Consider the following 23,576-nt stretch of genomic DNA (forward strand, 5'->3'; position numbering starts at 1 on the left):
GCCGGGTTGGATATTCAACGTTTAATTATTTTGTGAACTGTAATTTATTTTTTCACTTACATGTTTCCTTTTCGCTATTTTTCACACACATATCGAGTGCGTATTGCATCGAATCAGGCGTCTAATTACAAACAACGAAAAAGCTTGATTCTCGATATCGGGTGTGTCTTGCTTATTCGCTTCCGGAAGCAAAAGGGTCACGGAAAACTTTCGTTCGGCTAATTCTCCACAGCTGACGGAGCAAATGGTTCTTAGTAGTAATTTTTTATTTCGAGTACACTAACAAACAAGACACACTCGCTTTATCAAAAATCTTTCTACTGAATTGACTTAAGCCCAAAGAAGCAAATAAAAGGATTTCATGGTCGCAAACTTAATTATAGTCGCATTATTCGTCGTTAAGAGAATTGCTCTCAGAGTAAATCTTGTCCATGTCGAAGCTTGTAACCTGTTTACTCATTTGGATTATATCACTTCTGACTTTACAATTTGGATCCACGTAACATGACTCTGAAAGTAAATTAAAACACGCGTTACGGTTAATTATTTGACGAAACAAGGAATTCCATTGCTAATATCAGGTATAAACGATCTACGGAAAGTTTAGAATTTTCCCCAAATTAGACATACGCGAAATTCAAAATAACCAACTCCTTTTGGATTAGCTACACCGATCAGTAAATTGATATTATCAATATTGCGCAAGTAATAAAATATGAAAATATAGTTTGTAACGAGCATCGTAAGAAATGTCACTTTCGAAATTCTTGTCAAAATACCTTGTGAGCAGCAAATTCCATTAGCTGCGCATCGGCCGGTATTTCCTCTGCACATTGCAAACCCAGCTGTGCATGGTCTTGAATAAAGACTTTCTTTCCGACATTTATGAGTCTCAGCGGTACCGAAGAAACATCCAATCGAAGGACCGCAGCAAATCTTCGGCCCGAAACATTGTCCTTGCCTGTCGGGTCCGCAGGTGGAGCACTGCGGTAATTAATTAATAGTAACTAGTTATTCAACAATCTTTGACCAAATTCACCTTATCTGTGCGGTTTTTCCTCTAGTAGATACGAATTGCACTTACCTCTCTGACCTGATATTTAAACGGATTGAATCCTCCGTCTCTTTTTCCGCCTCGCGGGCAGTTGATTATCAGACAGCCCAAAGTCGAGGAAACTAGGAATAGAATGACGACTATTTTTCGAAACATCGCGGCTCGTAACGGGTTGAGAAAATTTTGCCGACGTGTATCTTTCTAGGATCCGGGGATGCTGCGAGCTTCTGACCACTCGGAGTGCCAGAGAAGACTGATATGTGAGTTCAGAGATGCAGGTTGTATTTATATGGAGAATTCTTGGGAATTGAAATTCTCACCGAGTCGCGACGGGGTAAAAACGTATGCGTTATTGTAACCGTATCTGGGTAAAACCACAATAGAACACTCTAAGAATTATGGTAATAAAAGCGGCTTATTTCGATGCAGGATTGAATATTAATTTATTTCAGCTCGATCCTTGACGTCAAGATTTAACGAGAACGATCAAGTCCTCTCGATCATTGACGAACGCGTCATCCTGCTTGTTTTCACTCTTGCCGGTATGTTTTAAAAAATTGCGGTCACCAGTGATGTCGAAAAACAATTTCCGAATTTATAACTCTTACGACTCATCGTGATTTTCCGTTATCGCCGAGGTAAACCGGTTATTGTGGACCTTAAAAAAAAAACACCCATAATCGCGAAGAATTTCCCTGACTGAGCTGATTCCCGACTACTTGAGAGAAAACGCTGTTGATCTGGTGAGTACGTAATTCAAATCAATCATATTGTTACGAAAGGTTTTCCTTTTATTAAAAATTATACACTTCATTTGCAATTCGTTTTCACTCGAGTTCAAACGACCGCGCGAAGTTGACGTGTCCTAAGTTCACTTTTGCTTTGATTGGCTTTTTTGAAAGATTTCACCATTCGTGAATGTTTTATTTTTTCTATTGATTCGCGACTTTTTATTTTCAAATATTTTCTTCTGCTTAAGTACATCTAAATCAAAGTTCATTCCTTGTGACTTCGTGGAAATGAACACCTTCGACTTTGTCGTGATTTCCTCGGTCATTTTGGAAGTAGAGTTTGTCAATTTGAGAAGCTTCTTCTTCTTCACTTTTATTATATCTTCCATATTTTCCGTTTCAATTTTTTCTAGCGATGCTGTATCAATGGCTTTTCCCCGTTTTGAAACTTTGTCTAAAGGTTTTGACTTCGAATGTTTATTTTTCATTTTTGAATCATTTTTTGTCAACTTTTTCGGGATGACTTTCTCTGAATCAGCGACTCTGGACACTTCACCCAAAGTAGATACTAATTCGAATTCTTCAGGAGATTTCATGGATGTTTCACTCGCATTTGCAATCCTAGCCTTTTTTTTATTAGAAATATCGCTTACATCCAAGCGATGCTTGCGCTTCTTTCCTTTCAGTGTCGTGTCGTTGCTTTTCACTTTTGAGTTAGAAATATTTCCAGCATCTTTCGTACAAGTTTTTTCCACGTGACCTGAAAATGAAGAAAATATCAGGTTCTGACCTACCATAGAAATGGTTTAATTTTCAAGTTAATTAAAGTTAACGATTCCAAGCCTCGTACCAAATTCATTGCATCTGAAGCATTTCCCAGTAATTTTCGGAACTACACCGCACTTGTGAGTTTCTAAGGTGCATCGATTGCATTTCTTACAGTGTTTCCACGTCGGTTTGACGCAGCGGGCACAAATATTGCAGTGTCTGTACCTTCGTCCGTCTCTGGAAGTGCACGCTGCACATTTTTTACAATGTTTATTCTCCTCGAATGTCCATTTGTTACATTTCTTGCAGTGCTTATAACCGCGATGAGATTGTAGCGTCAATAAACTTAAATCTATATCTGTAAATATGCGAACCGGTGTTGCTAAGATTTTCTCTGGCGATTTCACGAATAACGGATGATTTTGATAATCCACTTTGTAGTCGAACATTTTCAGATCTCTCAGACCTCCCAATATCCCAGGTGGGTTTGATTTTTCTCTCAGCACAGCTTCCATAAAATACGGAAAAATGAACATCGTTTTCAATGCAACACTGTCCGCATCAATTTTATTCCACTTTCTGTGTAAATCATAAATTGTTTTCAATGTTTGAGAAATAGGTTCAACACGTCCGCCGAATGGTGGATCACAAATTATATAAGTATCCCTGCCACCGTCTTGTGTGAGAAAATCCTTCAAGACATCTTTCGATTCTTCATGAAAGAAATGGTGATTGAAAAGATTGTACCAACAGAAACTCAAGGGGCCATAGAAATTATGCTGAAACAATGCATGGTTCTTATTGATAATTTCATACTGCCAAATACGGATTGCTTTTACAATATGTATAGAATTACAGTTTCAGACTATTTGAAAGCTATCAGGATTTCAAATAATGCTAGACTTCTTGGAATTTAGATTTTGTAGGTCTCTTGATTTTTAATTACAAAGTGAAAAAATGATTTTGAAGAAATAACTTACATATCTCCCATCAAAATCTAAGAGCAAACTTGAGACTTTGTCGTCGTGATGATTCACAAGGTATTCGTGAATTCTTGGTGTTCCTATGCATAAGATATGCTTAGCGCCTAGATTGAGGAGCATGAAAATGATATCGCTGACTGATTGGTCAGAGAATAAATATTGGGCCTCCTTCTTGGGATTTTCAAGAGGTCTCAGAAATTCAGTAGGATGACGCAGCTGATGGTCCGTAAGATTTTCAATTATATCGTGACCCCTGTGTTTGTGTTTTTCAGAGACAAAAGAGAGGCGCCCACAATCATGGCAGTAGATTCTTCTAATTGGATTTATCGCCAATATCTCATTCAGTAAAATAAACATTTTCTGATGATCATAGCGAGGTAAAACTTTCTTCGCCTCAAGTTCCCAGGCCTGTTTTTGGTGCTTCGTTGGCTTGCTTCCATGCTCCAAGTAAAACGAACATAGCTTCCTATCTCGGCACGCCGAACATGCATAAAACTGTTTATATTCACCGTCGACGTATCGACCAAACAGCAGTGTTGGTCCTAAAACATTGAACAAAGTAATCTCTGATATTTAATGATTCAAGCATTACTTATAGATCGATTCCTCGCAAATTAATCATGGACTAGGTTACGCTAGATTTAGACGAATTTGTGCAACTTGACATAGACCTACCATGTGGGCATTTTGGATGGTCGGCTAAATCGCTCCAAATGCATTGATAGCCACTTGGAGAATCATTGTGCGTAATTTTCATATTCGATTCCTCTATCAATTATCGGACTTTGAAATAAGGACAACGTAAATATTGTTTGAATATAACCTAACCTAACCTTACTTTTTCTCCTTAACCATGCACGTGTTTGACCAATTTGGATTTAATCTACATATCACGTATCAATTTGTTTTCCCACTGTCAGCAACTGGGCGGATAAAAATATATGTATATGATTCTGGCTTGACCATAAACGATGTCACTGAAAACTGAAAAGTCAAGGCCCAGTTTATTTTCTGGCAGGCGGCCAGCAGATGATATTGAAACGATGCCGCGGGAAAGTTCGTCAGAAAACAATTGAAGAGGAGCAGATTCCACGAGTTCTCATCTCACGTGTCCGTGTAGTTTTTTCGGTTGAAGCTGCGCGCCGCATGCAATGCGTAGCGTTGCACGCTTGGCATTCGGATTAATAGGATTGGGAAGAATCGCGACGCAGCGTCAGGGGCAAAATTACGCGGTTGTTTACTCCACCGTTACGTTGAATCGTCAATTCCTTAGACTTTCTTCACAGAAATTATTTCTTTCTTTTATTAATTTAAGGTTATTCAAGCACGTGACAGCGAATATGCCGCCAAAACGCAGAGCACCACGAAAGGTTAGATTCATTGGCATTTTTACTGTAACAAAATACGATCGCTCGTGTAAAACTTTCGTTGTATGCATTCACGACTCCATTTAGTTAGCGTGATAAAATAATACTCAAAAAATTGAATACTTTTCTTAGCAGCGATATGTTTACCATTTATTTGTTTGGATTTTTAGTTGTATCAGATGTAAATAAAATTTAGTAGTTGATTGCTCCAAAATCGTTATTTGTGTATCTATCGTTAATTAGATAATAATATAATTTCTATATCAGGACGACTTTTAAGTTTAATGTAGCAATTTACTGCTTATAGAATGCAATAATTCTTTTATTACCCAGAACGGAAGCTTCATGTATATTTTACGCTTCTTTTCTTAATTGTTATCTAGGCAAAATGTCCTTTATACGTATATATATAATCACAAACGTGAAGCAAAAAAATAACATAACGAATGTATACCTTAAATTGCATTTGACTTTGTCAAAATGAGAGGAATTAGTGCCTTTGAAGTGAGAAAATCTATGAATTTACCACTTTTAGACCTCCGAACAAGTTTTCTTTGCAAATGTGTTTACTATTTTGTCATTTTTGGAAACTTTTCACTTCCACTGCCTTATAAATGACAATATATTAATCTGGTACCAAAATTGATTTCCATCAATTAACCAGTGTACTTGTATTGAGACAGCCTGAAACCTTGGACCTACGTTAAGAATTATGGAAAGTTAAATATGCAGTTGTTTCATTGTTTCTTAAACTACTTTTGACCTAATTCCAATAAGAAATATTTGGCTCTACCTTCTGTTATTCGTTACTCTACATAAAGTTTTGTCAATATGTTAATAAAAGTCATCTTGAAGCATAGAAATATTTTTTCACATCACATATTGTGTAAGACATGGCGATTTCCCATTTCCTGATTACCAATTACCTCACTAATTCGAATAATCAGCTTGGTATAAAGTAATTTGTAATTGAATCAAGATCTTTGTAATTTGTAATTGAAAATGAGATATCATCACTGAAATAGATGAAGTTAACATATAAAATTGGGTGCATGTATTATCCCTGTGGCAAATTTTTTGAAAAGGAAAATTCACAATGAAGGAGCACATGAATACAATAATTCCAAAACTTCAAATAATTTTCTTCAGGTATCGCGTAAAGCTGAAGCAGGAACTTCGCAGGAGGACGAAATACAAACTAAAACTGCTGCAAAGTCAGCAAGTAAAAAAACAAAGCGGAATGTAGATGAAGAGGAGGCTTCAAATGACGAACCAGCTCCAAAGAAAACTAAATTGGAGCAAAAGAAAGCCCCGATGAATAAAACTGAGTCAAATTTAAGTAATATTGACTTTGATTGCCCAAAGTTGAATGCAAATGGTGACAAGTTCAACGTTAAAATATGCAGCTGGAATGTATCTGGAGTTAGAGCATGTCTTAAAGTAAGCTTTACAACTCAGGCTTTCATTAGCAAATAAAGCCCAAGCTGCCACTCTCGCTGTTTATATTTTCATGTATCGCACACTAGCGTCACATTGCTCCTATATTGTGTTTTTTTTTTTTTTCTTTACAGAAAAATGGGTTTGAATATCTTTTGAAGGAAAATGCTGATATTATTGCACTTCAAGAGACAAAATGTGACAAAGACAAACTACCTGATGAAATAAAACTTCCAGGGTATCACGAATACTTTATAGACAGTAAGAATAGTCTTAATATTCAGTTAAATGTTTCTTCTGTCATCGCGCTCTCAACTTTACCCTAATCTCAACATTCTTTTTAACAAGGCAAGAAATCTGGATACTGCGGAGTTGCCTTATACAGCAAGAAAGAACCGCTGGATATTATATATGGATTAAACATTCCAAAACATGATGATGAGGGTAGAATGATAACAGCAGAATATGAAAATTTTTTTGTCGTTTGTGTCTGTGAGTTGAATTATTTTACTTACCCTCTAAACTGATTTTATAGCATTGTGAAATGAACTTCTCATCACCAGTTCCATACCACTTATAACCACCATTCCTGCCTGTCTTTTATCTTGTCCGATTATATCTTTATAAATTATTTGTCTCACATTCTATTAGATGTTCCTAATGCCGGCAAAAACCTGGTTACACTGCCTAAAAGACTGCAGTGGAATGAAGATTTCAAAAAATTTATTCAAAAGCTAGACGCAAAGAAGCCAGTTATCGTGTGCGGAGACATGAATGTTGCTCATAACGAAATAGGTGAGAATGTAGAACTATTTCAGAGGAGGAAAAAGTTCTTTGTGGTATAAGTGAATCATTAGCATTCTTATTGTGCATTGTGTAATTTTCATTTTACAGACTTGAAAAACCCAACAACAAACATGAAAAATGCAGGTTTCACCAAAGAAGAACGACAAGGTATGACGGATTTCTTAGATGCTGGTTACGTTGATACATTTAGACAACTATATCCTGACAAAACCGACGCATATACATTTTGGGCATACTTCAATAATTCACGCAGCAAGAATATTGGATGGTAAGGATTTTTGCAATTTATATGTGAATCATCTTTTTCACTCATCATGTAATATTGACATTTGTAATGTAACTTGTTATTGCTGATCAATTAATTCAGTTATCCTATGTAGAATTCTTATTCAAATTTGACTCATGTTCTTATTCCCATCATTTGTTTTTCAGGAGGATTGATTACTTTCTGGTTTCTAAGACAATAAAAGATAACGTTTGTGACAGTGTTATCAGAGATCAGATATTTGGCAGTGATCACTGTCCGATAATACTTTACGCGAACTTGTAAATGAGTATTACATTTTCAGAGATTTTCGTGTTATCAGGGAAAAAAAATGTACAAATCTCTGTGTATTATCAATTTTTAATTTTTCCTAGTTGTACTTCATAGTACCATGATAATTTCCTTCTCAAATTTGCAAGAATCTTATTTTGTAACATACTGTATCGTTTTTCAGTCCAAAATAAATACCTCAATTTTTGTAAATTTATCACCAACCCGTTCATACATACCCTATGGATGTGAATTCGAAGAATTCATTATTCTTTTTCTATTAAGTTCTAATAAGTAGTAGATGAAATTAGTTTACAATTCTTTGGAATTCGAATATATCCTGTTTACATTTTGATAGAATATGAAGAAATAAAGTAGTGCTACACAAATGTTTAAATCTTCTGGATGGTTTTATAACAATGAGTACATATAACATACAAATGCCGTTTGCTTTATATTATTAATATATGAATCCTAATCTTAATCAGGTTTGATTGAAACATACATGTTTAATCCTCCCCTGCTGGAATGGCATCTTCGAGTCGTTTGACAAACTTGACTCGTATCTCTGTTACGCTATCATTTTTTAATTGATCTTGAAGAAACCAAGAGGCTACTTCCATTTGTACCATTTCACAAGCACCTCTGAGTACACCGGTAAGTATATTGCAGTATTTCAGGTTTAAGCAATGATCAGGTAATTCTACAAATTCTGTCAACGGATTGGTTTCAAAGCATAGGGAAAATGCATCTCCCGCTGGGCTCCAATTTGTAATTGTCGGTGTTATACCCAAGAATATCTTGAAACCACTTTGTATTTTCTCTGCCGTATCTCTGAAGTCGTAACATCTTCCGGAACCAGTCCGAGCTAGGAAATCTTCGATCAAACGAATTCCCATGTTGTATCCCATCCTTTCTAGCTGTTTGTTGACATCCTCCACATTCTCATAGTCTTTCAAAAGCTGCGTCACCAGTGCGCCGTATGTAAGAGTGAAAAGCTCTGAATTCTGAAATATATACAGTAATATTAAAATTGTTTTAATTTTTTACTTGAGTCACAAATTACTGATGTGGGAAAAAAGAACCACATCATGGAGCTAAAGAATGAGGAAACCGTTCATTGTTAAACGATAGAAACGGAAATTAAATGTTTTGTTATTAGTCTATATTTGTTGCAATCAGGAACCTAACTCGTAAAATAATTGAATCAGTACCAACCACTTTTTTCGCATCAAGTCTCGCCCCCGTTCGCGACATTATTTTAATCAAAATAAATCACTGACGTCTAGACGTTGGTAATTTTCAGGTTATCTTGTCACTTGTCATTTACTCGCTGGCCAGTAGTGCAGACAGTGTTGCCAGTCTGAAATTTTACTTCGTACTACCCATGATTATAAAATGTACTAGATTGGAGGCGCTCCGTACTAAAGGCTTCCAGCAGCAAATTACCGACTGTGAACAGAGAAGATTCTTGCATTAATTTATAACATCGATAAAAAATTTTATTACTTACTAGAAATAAACGGCAAATCTGAAATACGTTGAGGATAACTGTTATTTCATTTAATTTTTCCCAAACAGTTGACATTTCCTCAAAATTTCGATTGTTAATCACTACATAATTTCTGTACTCTAAAGTAAGTCTTTAATTTTGTAAGTAATTTCAAGACAACCCAAACAAAACCGCACAAGTACAAACCCAACCCAACACAACAAAAGTTCAATAAAATGCAAAAAGCACGTAGTATATATGTGGTGATAAAAATAATTGAAATTAATATGACCGATAAAGAAGACCGATACCGATGGCTCGTCACGCGGGTTCGGGTTTGCGTTTAGAGTACACTATTAATTTGTTTTAATTCTAATCTAAATGTATTTTGGATTTGAAATCTTCTAGTACGGGTGAAATTTTAAAACCGTACTAAATTTGTCACAGTCGTACTAGCGTACTGAACAAAAGTACTAGTATATATATATATATATATATATATATATATATATATATATATATATATATATATATATATATATATATATATGCGATCCATGTACGATATTAATATATATGATCCATTTACGATTAATACGTGATGCATACTATAAACTTTATAATTTCCCGGAAGACAAACTAGATTATCTACAGTAATCCTGGTATAATATGGAAATAAAAGAATTATTCATTTCGAAATGGGATTCTATTCGACACGTGCTCGATGTATTCCATAACATTAATATTGTTCACGACTAACTCGTGAACCACCAATATCTTCGGCTCTGGCTTACGCGCGGGCCCGCACACTCATGCGTCGCCCCTGAGCTCAATCTCCAGCCGCGCGCCGCCCCGAGCATCGACCACATTACGTCACGCGCGCCGCTAACGCCACCCACGCAGCTACGCGCGCCAAGTTTCCCGCTGTCAAGTTTGCGCCGCGGCTGGGATATGAAACCGACGAAATCAGCCTTCTGTAGCACAGCTCCGGTATCACCTACGTGTGTTCTACTACTTGCTCGACAGTCCTGCAACGTCACCGTTACACCAAGAAAGTTACATCTTCGCCAAACAAGAGTACCTGAGTCACTGCATCATAGACACCTCCGCCCTGGCTCCAGCCTGCGTGGTCTAAGGGCCCTGTTCCCACAATCCACAAGCTCCCTGGGTTCTGCAACCGAACGAGTTCTCGCCAAAGCCACCCAGCGTGCTGCTGTCGCTCTGGGACGTCAGATGAGCAAGGCTCGCCTCGCTACGATACAGTCGCAGCATCCGCATCCATGCTATCAACTCTGAAGGCGTCACCAGTTGCACTCATCACCGTGGCGACGCCGAAAACGCCCCCACGAGCAACGATTGGCATGCCATCCACGCCATCGGGCAGTGAATGGGAACCATCGCAGCCACATCCTCCTACGCCCCCAAGTTTACCTGAGAGGAGCTACACTCCACCACCGATCACCACACCGCATCACAACTGCACGTCTCAGCAGCCGCCTCCACCACAATTGAAGTGGACCACAGCAAAACCTCGCATCACGTGGCAACCAAATTATAAATAAGATATTGTATATATGTAAATAAACAAATAAATGATAAGAGATACAGTAAACATTAACCACTACAAGTCTCGTCTCTGATTTAGCAGCGATACTCCCCTCCATGCGGCTCAGTCGGAACAGTAACGACAACTAGCAAATAAACATTCATAATTATTCCAACAACTTTTGATTTGCTCTCTCGATCCTGAGTTTTCGTAGGCATAGAATCGAAACGCTGTTTTACCTAGTCGCAAGTGAAGTATCGTTGGGTAGAAAAGCAGAATTGTTTTTCGAAAAGTGTTCGTATAGAGAAAAATTCAGAGTAGCCGTACTTAATACATCACGGATGGACTAATTTCAGTCGAGATGAAATGGATGCTCCGTATATGAGACAGTATTTAACGCAGCGTCCTGATTTAAAGACCTAAAAAGGTAATTGCCGGCAATTTTTTTTTTTTTTTTTGATAGGGAGAGGAAGAACTGAGCTTTTTAAAACTTCAAGTGTATTTTAACACACATTTGAAAGGTAAGTACGAGGGAAAATTCCTATCATCCAACTGTCGCAGAACGGCAGCGTTATTAGCTGACCCGTTAACTGGAGAATATGTCTTCAGTCCACAATTGACCATCGAAGGGCCTAGCCGCTTGAGTCTGGAATCGGCTGGAAAGCAAAAGTGCGTATTTCTTGTCTGAATGTAAAAACTAAAATCATTACACATCAGATAATATCATTCTACATTATACATCTTACATCATACATAGTATTGAAGTTCGAAACCAAAGTTTGGATCTTCAGAAAATGACGTCACCCAAAATTTTTTTTCTCTTGACGTCATCGATCTAAAATCAGCTAGTCGAATTCCTCAGTCTGGAAACAACCGCGCAGTAGGGCGGACATATGAGAATCGCTCTCCGCGGATTTCGAATGCCGGGTTCTCTACCCCGTTCCGGATCCGCTTTCTGGTGCAACTCGACTTCCTGGACAAGCGCTCCATAGTTTCTACGCTCCAGGTCCACTACTTGGAGAAACTCGACTTCAGGGACAAGTGCTCCGTAGTTCCTGCGCTCCAGGTCCGCTACCTGGTGGAACTCGACTTCCGGAAGAAGTGCCCCGTAATTTCTGCGTTCCAGGTCTGCTACCGGGTGAAACTCGACTTCAGAAACAAACGCCCCGTAGTTTCTCGACCCAAAATCCACGACCTTGTGAAACTCGACTTCAGGGACAGGCGCTCCGTGGTTGCTGCGCTCCATGTACGCTACCTGGTGAATTTCGACTCTCGGAAGACAACGAAGACAAGGAGGACGAGGATTTCTGCACGGTGAGCATACCATTTTTATAATATTTATTGGCTATTGTAATTGTATTTCATTTAAAATATTTCAAATTAGTCATGTTTACATTAAATTATTTCAATTCATTTTTCGCGCAAGCACAAATTCAGTAGCTATGAATGCGCCAATAGAAGTTATTGTATTATCAATTATTAAATTAATTATATTAATCCTCACACAATATTTTGAAGTGTTCTTATACTGCAAATATGTATTACTGTTCAAGGCATAACCCGAGGTGATTATCGGTGGTTGTTGGAGGTGGTTGGCGGTGGTTAAAGGTGGTCGGAGGTGGACGAGGAGGAGGACGAGGAAGACGAGGAAAACAAGGTGGACGAGGAGGACGAGGATTTGTGCTCGGTGAGTAAAACATTTATATAATATTAATTGGCAATTGCATTTATATTGTATTTCAAATTTTTCAAACTTGTCATCTTTACAATAAATTATTTCAATTCATTTTTCGCGCAAGCTCAAATTTAGTAGCTGTCAGTGCGCTAATAAAATTTCTATAACTTTATAATCTTCTCATAATCTTTTTGGTAAAATATGTCGATAAAAAAATTACATTAAAACTTAAACGGTATTTTTGATTTGTTCTCATCCTGAAAATATTTATTAGTATTCGAAGTATAACTCGAGGTGGTTGGAGGTGGTCGAGCTGGACGAGGTGGAGGACGAGGATTCGTGCTCGGTGAGTTTAAAATTTTTACAATATTTGACGAAGTAGAATCAGCATCAGGAGTAGGATCAGGGGGAGATGTAGAAATAGGAGTCGAAGTAGGAGTAGTGGTAGGAATAGGACTCGGAGTAGGAATATGAGTAGAAGTAGGAATAGTAGGAGTTGGAGTGGGATTAGGAGTAGGAGTAGTCGGAGTAGGAATAGGAGTAGTCGTCGTAGTAGGAGTAGGAGTAGGAGTAGGAGTAGGAGTAGGAGTAGGAGTAGGAGTAGGAGTAGGGGCAGAAGTAGGTAGGGCGGGGTGGGTCGTGTGAGGGGAGGGGAGGGGTGGGAAGGGGATATTATCATAGCAAGTTATCAGTAATAAGCAATTGCGGGTAAAATATTAGCTTACTTTTGTGAGTATTTATGAATATAGCCTCTATGAATATTCATTGTTGGTGTATAAGGTCTGGAAACGTACCTACTTTCTGTAAGAGATGTTGAAGATTTTCAACATACTTATGTTTCAGTTTTGTGCCCCACCAAGTGATCCACTAGGACATATCCTCCGACGTGACATCGCTGTGCTACGTATAAAGAAGAAAAGATTTATTAAGATGCAAGTCGCTCCTCTCTTCTTGTCATTGTGCTTTCAGCCATTGTTGTGCTGTGTGTTTAATATTTAGGACAGTATATAATATAGAATAACAGGTACAGCTACGAATATAGCACTACAATAAATCTTATAGAAATGAGCTCTCATGGAGATTTCTCTGTATTTATAACTCGACGCGAGAAGGCAAAAATCAATGTAATGCCATCTGTAAGGTAATTGGACTCGTATTTGCACTACGAGAACTCGTTGGGCATATTGCGGTGAAGTTTGAAAAATTGTTGTACAAGACATTATATAACTATAAAAATGGATAAAAAATATTATCTCTAATTGTGATTGTAGCTAATACAGCTCTAACCGTATATTGATTATGTTAATGATCTATTGTGACAAGATCGGAATTAGATAAGCTCTCTAAATACTTATTTCCAGTCTATTAATTTATATCATGTATATGTAAATGTATATTTCTTCAGTTTATACAATCACTGCACTAGGATTACCCTTGCCACGTTTTATGTTGCGCTTGTGTAATTTGTATATTATTAACCTTACGTTTTACTCTATTTGCGACAAGTTGTGAGTGTTTCTAATTTCTTGGCAATTATTTATGTACATGTATGTGTATATATGTATATGTATACTTATGCATGTGTATATACATATATACAGAGAGGTATACACAGAGGTTTTAGTATATTTACATACGGATTTCTGTGTATAGGTATACTTGAACTAAAATATCCTTATCTCTAATACGGAGTTCTTCGTAATTCGCATTTTTTCTTGTAACCCAATGTACTACATACGATGGCAAAAATCTAGACCCAACTTAACTGAGTCTCAAAGCCCTGTTGACATGAAAGCAGCTATTCGATAGAAATTATAGTTTATAGTTTACACAGCCTATTGCATGATATTTCATCATAAATACGTATGTTTCAATGTATTTAGGAATAATTTATCAAATGTACAGAGGTCATGTGCAAATAATAAATGAATTCGACCGCAGTTTGATGTATTCATTAGAGCTTTAACAATAAATTTAAGCTTTGTTACTTCTTTTATTTTATTATGGATAATCAAAAACATTTCCGACTATTCGTGCTGGGGAAGCATGGGGATTAAACCAAATGTAGAAAAAGATTAGAAACAGTGTATGTAGAGTACGGGTATTTTTCTAATAATGCAAACACGTGCCGCTAGCTTAGTTTTGACATATCTAGAATACCACGCCTTGCGAATTAGCTTTCCAGACAGAGATGAATGATGAATTTTAAGGACAGCATTATCGTTGTTGAATACTCTATGCCTCGTGGGAAACGAAAATCTGTAACGATAAAATTGATGCACCGGATCATCGTCGACTTTAACTTTTGAAATGTCCTACCATTTTCGAACACCTCCTACCTCCCCCTGCCACCTCCGACCATCAATGGCCACTTTCGACCTCCCCCTATCACCTTCTGCCAGCGCCGACCACCTCCTACCATTTCCGAACACCTCCAACCATCCTATTTACCTATATTACTAGATTAGCTATGATATGGAAAGAGATTCTATTCGACGCGCGCTCGATGTATCCCATAACACTAATATTCAAAATTATTCCAACAACTTTTCATTTGCTCTCTCGATCTTGAATTTTCATAGGCATAGAATCGAAACGCTGTTTCAGCTGGTCGCAAGTGAAGTATCTGCGTTGGGTGGAGGAGCAGAATTGTTTTTCGTAAAGTATTCGGATGGAAAAAAATTCAGAGTAACTGTAATACATCACGGATGCGCTAATTTTGAACGAGACGAAATGGATGCTTCGTATATGAGACAGTATTTAACGCTGCGTAGTGATTTAAAGACCTAACAAGGTGATAGGGAGAGAAAGAACGAAGCTTCTTAACACTTCGAGTGTATTTTAACACACATTTGAAAGATACGAGCAAAATTTTTCATCATCCAACTGTCGCAGAACGGCAGCGTTATTAGCCGACCCGTTCACTGAAGAATATATCTTCAGTCAACGGCTGACCATCGAAGGGCCTGGCCGCTTGAGTCTGGAATCGGCAGGAGAAATAAAGTGCGTATTTCTTGTATGAAATGTGAAAACTCAAATAAATATACATCATATCATATCATCGTACATCATACATCATACATCATACATCATACATCATACATCATACATCATACATCATACATCATCATACAGAGTATTAAAGGTCGAAACCAAAGTTCCGATGTCGGATGTTCAGAAAGTGACGTCACCAACTTAGAATCAGCTAGCCGAATTCCTCAGTCTGGAAACAACCGCGCAGTAGAGCGGACGGATGAGAGTCGCGCTCCGCAAATTTCGAGTACCGGGTTCTCAACCTCCCGGATCCCGCGCTTCGGGTCCGCTACGTATTTCGAGTACCGGGTTCCCAACCTCCCGGATCCCGCGCTTCGGGTCAGCTACGCGGTGAAACTCGACTTTCAGGACACGCGCTCCGTAATTTCTTTACTCGAGGTCCGCTACCTGGTGAAACACGACTTTCAGGACACGCGCTCCGTAATTTCTTTACTGGAGGTCCGCTACCTGGTGAAACACGACTTTCAGTACACGCGCTCCGTAATTTCTTTACTCGAGGTCCGCTACCTAGTAAAGCACGACTTTCAGGACACGCGCTCCGTAATTTCTTTACTCCAGGTCCGCTACCTGGTAAAACACGACTTTCAGGACACGCGCTCCGTAACTTCTTTACTCCAGGTCCGCTACCTGGTGAAACACGACTTTCAGGACACGCGCTCCGTAATTTCTGTACTCGAGGTCCGCTACCTGGTTAAACACGACTTTCAGGACACGCGCTCCGTAGTTTTTGCGCTCAAGGTCCACTACCTGCAGGAACTCGACTTCCAGGACACGCGCTCCGTAATTTCCTTACTCCAGGTCCGCTACCTAGTAAAACACGACTTTCAGGACACGCGCTCCGTAATTTCTTTACTCCAGGTCCGCTACCTGGTGAAACACGACTTTCAGGACACGCGCTCCGTAATTTCTTTACTCGAGGTCCGCTACCTAGTAAAGCACGACTTTCAGGACACGCGCTCCGTAATTTCTTTACTCCAGGTCCGCTACCTGGTAAAACACGACTTTCAGGACACGCGCTCCGTAACTTCTTTACTCCAGGTCCGCTACCTGGTGAAACACGACTTTCAGGACACGCGCTCCGTAATTTCTTTACTCCAGGTCCGCTACCTGGTAAAACACGACTTTCAGGACACGCGCTCCGTAACTTCTTTACTCCAGGTCCGCTACCTGGTGAAACACGACTTTCAGGACACGCGCTCCGTAATTTCTTTACTCGAGGTCCGCTACCTAGTAAAGCACGACTTTCAGGACACGCGCTCCGTAATTTCTTTACTCCAGGTCCGCTACCTGGTAAAACACGACTTTCAGGACACGCGCTCCGTAATTTCTTTACTCCAGGTCCGCTACCTGGTGAAACACGACTTTCAGGACACGCGCTCCGTAATTTCTTTACTCCAGGTCCGCTACCTGGTGAAACACGACTTTCAGGACACGCGCTCCGTAATTTCTTTACTCCAGGTCCGCTACCTGGTGAAACACGACTTTCAGGACACGCGCTCCGTAATTTCTTTACTCGAGGTCCGCTACCTGGTGAAACACGACTTTCAGGACACGCACTCCGTAGTTTTTGCGCTCAAGGTCCACTACCTGCAGGAACTCGACTTCCAGGACACGCGCTCCGTAATTTCTTTACTCCAGGTCCGCTACCTGGTAAAACACGACTTTCAGGACACGCGCTCCGCAGTTTTGGCTGTCCAGGTACTTGACCTGATGACTTATGACCTTCGGGAGTAATTTTGCGTAGTTCCGGCTGTACAGGTTCGCGACCTCGTGACTTTTAACCAAGCACTGTGTAGCTTCTGCGCGGGTCCGCTACGCGGTGAAACTCGACTTCCAGGATAAGCGCTCCGTGGTTCCTGGTTCATGTTTACAATAAATTATTTCAATTCGTTTTTCGCGCAAGCCGAAATTCAGTAACTGTCAGTACGCTAATAAAATTTCTATAACTTTATAATCTTCTCATAATCTTTTTGGTAAAATACGTCGTTAAAAAAATTATATTAAACCTTACACATTATCTTTGATTTGTTCTCATGCGGAAAATAATTATTAGTATTCGAGGTATAACTCGAGGTGGTTGGCGGTGGTTGAAGGTGTTCGGAGTTGGACGAGGAGGAGGACGAGGAAGACAAGGAGATGAAGGTGGACGAGGATCTGTGCTCGGTGAGTAAAACACTTTTATTTGATGGCAATTGTAATTATATTTGATCCAAAATATTTCAAATTAGTCATGTTTACATCAAATTATTTCAATTCATTTTTCGCGCAAGCACATATTCAGTAGCTATGAATAAGCTTATACAATTTATTATATTAGTAAACAATTAATTAATTATATTAATCCTTATACAATATTTTTGATGTGTTCCTATACTGAAAATATTTACATTACATTATTTCAATTCATTTTTCGCCCAAGCACATATTCAGTAGCTATGAATAAGCTTATACAATTTATTATATTATTAAACAATTAGTTAATTATATCAATCCTTATACAATATTTTTGATGTGTTACTATACTGAAAATGTTTACATTAAATTATTTCAATTCATTTCTCGCGCAAGCACATATTCAGTAGCTGTGAATAAGCTTATACAATTAATTCTACTATCAATTAATTAATTAATTATATTAATCCTTACACAATATTTTTGATGTGTTCTCATACTGAAAATATTTATTACTATTCCAGGTATAACCCGAGGTGGTTGGCGGTGGTTGGAGGTGGTCGGAGGTAGACGAGGTGGACCAGGAGGAGGACGAGGAACAGGAGGAGGACGAGGTGGACGAGGAGGAGGCGGGGTGGGTCGTGGGGGGTCGTGGGAGAGGAGGGGCCGGGGAGGGGGAAGGAAGGGGCAGAGGTGGGCGGGGAAGAGGGTGAGGTGGGAAGGGAAGGGGCGGGGAAGGGAGGGGCAGGGGGGAGGGGAAGGGAGGGGGAGGGGGAAGGGGAAGGGGAGGGCGAAGGGGGGAGGGGGGCAGGAGGGAGGGAGGGAGGGCGGGAGGGGCAGGGGGGCGGGCGGGAGGGAGGGAGGGAAGGCGGGAGGGAGGGAGGGAAGGCGGGAGGGCGGGGCGGGCGGGGGTTCTGCTCTATTAACTCCAACGGGTTTGCATTGACATCTGTCCTCCACTCCCCCCCCTCCCGCCCCCCCCGCCTTCCCTCCCTCCCTCCCTCCCTCCCGCCCGCCCCCCTGCCCCTCCCTCCCTCCCTCCCTCCCTCCTGCCCCCCTCCCCCCTTCGCCCTCCCCTTCCCCTTCCCCCTCCCCCTCCCTTCCCCTCCCCCCTGCCCCTCCCTTCCCCGCCCCTTCCCTTCCCACCTCACCCTCTTCCCCGCCCACCTCTGCCCCTTCCTTCCCCCTCCCCGGCCCCTCCTCTCCCACGACCCCCCACGACCCACCCCGCCTCCTCCTCGTCCACCTCGTCCTCCTCCTGTTCCTCGTCCTCCTCCTGGTCCACCTCGTCTACCTCCGACCACCTCCAACCACCGCCAACCACCTCGGGTTATACCTGGAATAGTAATAAATATTTTCAGTATGAGAACACATCAAAAATATTGTGTAAGGATTAATATAATTAATTAATTAATTGATAGTAGAATTAATTGTATAAGCTTATTCACAGCTACTGAATATGTGCTTGCGCGAGAAATGAATTGAAATAATTTAATGTAAACATTTTCAGTATAGTAACACATCAAAAATATTGTATAAGGATTGATATAATTAACTAATTGTTTAATAATATAATAAATTGTATAAGCTTATTCATAGCTACTGAATATGTGCTTGGGCGAAAAATGAATTGAAATAATGTAATGTAAATATTTTCAGTATAGGAACACATCAAAAATATTGTATAAGGATTAATATAATTAATTAATTGTTTACTAATATAATAAATTGTATAAGCTTATTCATAGCTACTGAATATGTGCTTGCGCGAAAAATGAATTGAAATAATTTGATGTAAACATGACTAATTTGAAATATTTTGGATCAAATATAATTACAATTGCCATCAAATAAAAGTGTTTTACTCACCGAGCACAGATCCTCGTCCACCTTCATCTCCTTGTCTTCCTCGTCCTCCTCCTCGTCCAACTCCGAACACCTTCAACCACCGCCAACCACCTCGAGTTATACCTCGAATACTAATAATTATTTTCCGCATGAGAACAAATCAAAGATAATGTGTAAGGTTTAATATAATTTTTTTAACGACGTATTTTACCAAAAAGATTATGAGAAGATTATAAAGTTATAGAAATTTTATTAGCGTACTGACAGTTACTGAATTTCGGCTTGCGCGAAAAACGAATTGAAATAATTTATTGTAAACATGAACCAGGAACCACGGAGCGCTTATCCTGGAAGTCGAGTTTCACCGCGTAGCGGACCCGCGCAGAAGCTACACAGTGCTTGGTTAAAAGTCACGAGGTCGCGAACCTGTACAGCCGGAACTACGCAAAATTACTCCCGAAGGTCATAAGTCATCAGGTCAAGTACCTGGACAGCCAAAACTGCGGAGCGCGTGTCCTGAAAGTCGTGTTTTACCAGGTAGCGGACCTGGAGTAAAGAAATTACGGAGCGCGTGTCCTGGAAGTCGAGTTCCTGCAGGTAGTGGACCTTGAGCGCAAAAACTACGGAGTGCGTGTCCTGAAAGTCGTGTTTCACCAGGTAGCGGACCTCGAGTAAAGAAATTACGGAGCGCGTGTCCTGAAAGTCGTGTTTCACCAGGTAGCGGACCTGGAGTAAAGAAATTACGGAGCGCGTGTCCTGAAAGTCGTGTTTCACCAGGTAGCGGACCTGGAGTAAAGAAATTACGGAGCGCGTGTCCTGAAAGTCGTGTTTCACCAGGTAGCGGACCTGGAGTAAAGAAATTACGGAGCGCGTGTCCTGAAAGTCGTGTTTTACCAGGTAGCGGACCTGGAGTAAAGAAATTACGGAGCGCGTGTCCTGAAAGTCGTGCTTTACTAGGTAGCGGACCTCGAGTAAAGAAATTACGGAGCGCGTGTCCTGAAAGTCGTGTTTCACCAGGTAGCGGACCTGGAGTAAAGAAGTTACGGAGCGCGTGTCCTGAAAGTCGTGTTTTACCAGGTAGCGGACCTGGAGTAAAGAAATTACGGAGCGCGTGTCCTGAAAGTCGTGTTTCACCAGGTAGCGGACCTGGAGTAAAGAAGTTACGGAGCGCGTGTCCTGAAAGTCGTGTTTTACCAGGTAGCGGACCTGGAGTAAAGAAATTACGGAGCGCGTGTCCTGAAAGTCGTGCTTTACTAGGTAGCGGACCTCGAGTAAAGAAATTACGGAGCGCGTGTCCTGAAAGTCGTGTTTCACCAGGTAGCGGACCTGGAGTAAAGAAATTACGGAGCGCGTGTCCTGAAAGTCGTGTTTTACTAGGTAGCGGACCTGGAGTAAGGAAATTACGGAGCGCGTGTCCTGGAAGTCGAGTTCCTGCAGGTAGTGGACCTTGAGCGCAAAAACTACGGAGCGCGTGTCCTGAAAGTCGTGTTTAACCAGGTAGCGGACCTCGAGTACAGAAATTACGGAGCGCGTGTCCTGAAAGTCGTGTTTCACCAGGTAGCGGACCTGGAGTAAAGAAGTTACGGAGCGCGTGTCCTGAAAGTCGTGTTTTACCAGGTAGCGGACCTGGAGTAAAGAAATTACGGAGCGCGTGTCCTGAAAGTCGTGCTTTACTAGGTAGCGGACCTCGAGTAAAGAAATTACGGAGCGCGTGTACTGAAAGTCGTGTTTCACCAGGTAGCGGACCTCCAGTAAAGAAATTACGGAGCGCGTGTCCTGAAAGTCGTGTTTCACCAGGTAGCGGACCTCGAGTAAAGAAATTACGGAGCGCGTGTCCTGAAAGTCGAGTTTCACCGCGTAGCTGACCCGAAGCGCGGGATCCGGGAGGTTGGGAACCCGGTACTCGAAATACGTAGCGGACCCGAAGCGCGGGATCCGGGAGGTTGAGAACCCGGTACTCGAAATTTGCGGAGCGCGACTCTCATCCGTCCGCTCTACTGCGCGGTTGTTTCCAGACTGAGGAATTCGGCTAGCTGATTCTAAGTTGGTGACGTCACTTTCTGAACATCCGACATCGGAACTTTGGTTTCGACCTTTAATACTCTGTATGATGATGTATGATGTATGATGTATGATGTATGATGTATGATGTATGATGTATGATGTATGATGTACGATGATATGATATGATGTATATTTATTTGAGTTTTCACATTTCATACAAGAAATACGCACTTTATTTCTCCTGCCGATTCCAGACTCAAGCGGCCAGGCCCTTCGATGGTCAGCCGTTGACTGAAGATATATTCTTCAGTGAACGGGTCGGCTAATAACGCTGCCGTTCTGCGACAGTTGGATGATGAAAAATTTTGCTCGTATCTTTCAAATGTGTGTTAAAATACACTCGAAGTGTTAAGAAGCTTCGTTCTTTCTCTCCCTATCACCTTGTTAGGTCTTTAAATCACTACGCAGCGTTAAATACTGTCTCATATACGAAGCATCCATTTCGTCTCGTTCAAAATTAGCGCATCCGTGATGTATTACAGTTACTCTGAATTTTTTTCCATCCGAATACTTTACGAAAAACAATTCTGCTCCTCCACCCAACGCAGATACTTCACTTGCGACCAGCTGAAACAGCGTTTCGATTCTATGCCTATGAAAATTCAAGATCGAGAGAGCAAATGAAAAGTTGTTGGAATAATTTTGAATATTAGTGTTATGGGATACATCGAGCGCGCGTCGAATAGAATCTCTTTCCATATCATAGCTAATCTAGTAATATAGGTAAATAGGATGGTTGGAGGTGTTCGGAAATGGTAGGAGGTGGTCGGCGCTGGCAGAAGGTGATAGGGGGAGGTCGAAAGTGGCCATTGATGGTCGGAGGTGGCAGGGGGAGGTAGGAGGTGTTCGAAAATGGTAGGACATTTCAAAAGTTAAAGTCGACGATGATCCGGTGCATCAATTTTATCGTTACAGATTTTCGTTTCCCACGAGGCATAGAGTATTCAACAACGATAATGCTGTCCTTAAAATTCATCATTCATCTCTGTCTGGAAAGCTAATTCGCAAGGCGTGGTATTCTAGATATGTCAAAACTAAGCTAGCGGCACGTGTTTGCATTATTAGAAAAATACCCGTACTCTACATACACTGTTTCTAATCTTTTTCTACATTTGGTTTAATCCCCATGCTTCCCCAGCACGAATAGTCGGAAATGTTTTTGATTATCCATAATAAAATAAAAGAAGTAACAAAGCTTAAATTTATTGTTAAAGCTCTAATGAATACATCAAACTGCGGTCGAATTCATTTATTATTTGCACATGACCTCTGTACATTTGATAAATTATTCCTAAATACATTGAAACATACGTATTTATGATGAAATATCATGCAATAGGCTGTGTAAACTATAAACTATAATTTCTATCGAATAGCTGCTTTCATGTCAACAGGGCTTTGAGACTCAGTTAAGTTGGGTCTAGATTTTTGCCATCGTATGTAGTACATTGGGTTACAAGAAAAAATGCGAATTACGAAGAACTCCGTATTAGAGATAAGGATATTTTAGTTCAAGTATACCTATACACAGAAATCCGTATGTAAATATACTAAAACCTCTGTGTATACCTCTCTGTATATATGTATATACACATGCATAAGTATACATATACATATATACACATACATGTACATAAATAATTGCCAAGAAATTAGAAACACTCACAACTTGTCGCAAATAGAGTAAAACGTAAGGTTAATAATATACAAATTACACAAGCGCAACATAAAACGTGGCAAGGGTAATCCTAGTGCAGTGATTGTATAAACTGAAGAAATATACATTTACATATACATGATATAAATTAATAGACTGGAAATAAGTATTTAGAGAGCTTATCTAATTCCGATCTTGTCACAATAGATCATTAACATAATCAATATACGGTTAGAGCTGTATTAGCTACAATCACAATTAGAGATAATATTTTTTATCCATTTTTATAGTTATATAATGTCTTGTACAACAATTTTTCAAACTTCACCGCAATATGCCCAACGAGTTCTCGTAGTGCAAATACGAGTCCAATTACCTTACAGATG

General features: G+C 40.1%; 4 protein-coding genes across 8 annotated transcripts; 1 reads left to right on the forward strand and 3 right to left on the reverse strand.

The window, feature by feature from the left end:
- Positions 1-10: 10 nt before the first annotated feature.
- On the reverse strand, positions 11-1,712 carry LOC107221929 (neurophysin 1-like). Its single transcript, XM_015661110.2, has 3 exons — positions 1,085-1,712; positions 780-984; positions 11-510 (listed from the first exon to the last, which is right to left on the reverse strand). Exons 1-3 carry the CDS (start codon positions 1,208-1,210, stop codon positions 389-391), a joined length of 453 nt encoding a protein of 150 aa, XP_015516596.1. The 5' UTR covers positions 1,211-1,712; the 3' UTR covers positions 11-388.
- A 66-nt stretch (positions 1,713-1,778) lies between these two features.
- On the forward strand, positions 1,779-7,730 carry LOC107221925 (exodeoxyribonuclease). 2 transcript variants are annotated; one of them, XM_046730593.1, is made up of 8 exons: positions 1,779-1,797; positions 4,852-4,906; positions 6,053-6,343; positions 6,475-6,601; positions 6,689-6,832; positions 6,992-7,135; positions 7,235-7,415; positions 7,580-7,730. In XM_046730593.1, exons 2-8 carry the CDS (start codon positions 4,877-4,879, stop codon positions 7,695-7,697), a joined length of 1,035 nt encoding a protein of 344 aa, XP_046586549.1. In that variant the 5' UTR covers positions 1,779-1,797; positions 4,852-4,876; the 3' UTR covers positions 7,698-7,730. The 2 variants fall into 2 exon arrangements, with proteins under 2 accessions (XP_046586549.1, XP_046586542.1); XM_046730586.1 differs by lacking the exon at positions 1,779-1,797 and having other exon boundaries at positions 4,688-4,906.
- LOC107221921 (rRNA N6-adenosine-methyltransferase ZCCHC4) lies at positions 1,825-4,510 on the reverse strand. 3 transcript variants are annotated; one of them, XM_046730555.1, is made up of 5 exons: positions 4,375-4,450; positions 4,212-4,304; positions 3,534-4,078; positions 2,636-3,332; positions 1,825-2,545 (listed from the first exon to the last, which is right to left on the reverse strand). In XM_046730555.1, the coding sequence occupies exons 2-5, from the start codon at positions 4,291-4,293 to the stop codon at positions 1,926-1,928; spliced, it is 1,944 nt and encodes a 647-aa protein (XP_046586511.1). In that variant the 5' UTR covers positions 4,294-4,304; positions 4,375-4,450; the 3' UTR covers positions 1,825-1,925. The 3 variants fall into 3 exon arrangements, with proteins under 3 accessions (XP_046586511.1, XP_046586513.1, XP_015516588.2); XM_046730557.1 differs by lacking the exon at positions 4,212-4,304 and having other exon boundaries at positions 4,375-4,510; XM_015661102.2 differs by lacking the exon at positions 4,375-4,450 and having other exon boundaries at positions 4,212-4,350.
- A 343-nt stretch (positions 7,731-8,073) lies between the features above and the next one.
- Positions 8,074-9,069, reverse strand: LOC107221922 (trafficking protein particle complex subunit 3). Of its 2 annotated transcripts, none has more exons than XM_046730603.1 (2): positions 8,897-9,069; positions 8,074-8,689 (listed from the first exon to the last, which is right to left on the reverse strand). In XM_046730603.1, exons 1-2 carry the CDS (start codon positions 8,912-8,914, stop codon positions 8,192-8,194), a joined length of 516 nt encoding a protein of 171 aa, XP_046586559.1. In that variant the 5' UTR covers positions 8,915-9,069; the 3' UTR covers positions 8,074-8,191. The 2 variants fall into 2 exon arrangements, with proteins under 2 accessions (XP_046586559.1, XP_015516589.1); XM_015661103.2 differs by having other exon boundaries at positions 8,901-9,065.
- Positions 9,070-23,576: the final 14,507 nt, after the last annotated feature.

The sequence above is a fragment of the Neodiprion lecontei genome, chromosome 1 (genome assembly GCF_021901455.1).
Source record: "Neodiprion lecontei isolate iyNeoLeco1 chromosome 1, iyNeoLeco1.1, whole genome shotgun sequence".
NCBI classification, from domain to species: Eukaryota; Metazoa; Arthropoda; class Insecta; order Hymenoptera; family Diprionidae; genus Neodiprion; species Neodiprion lecontei.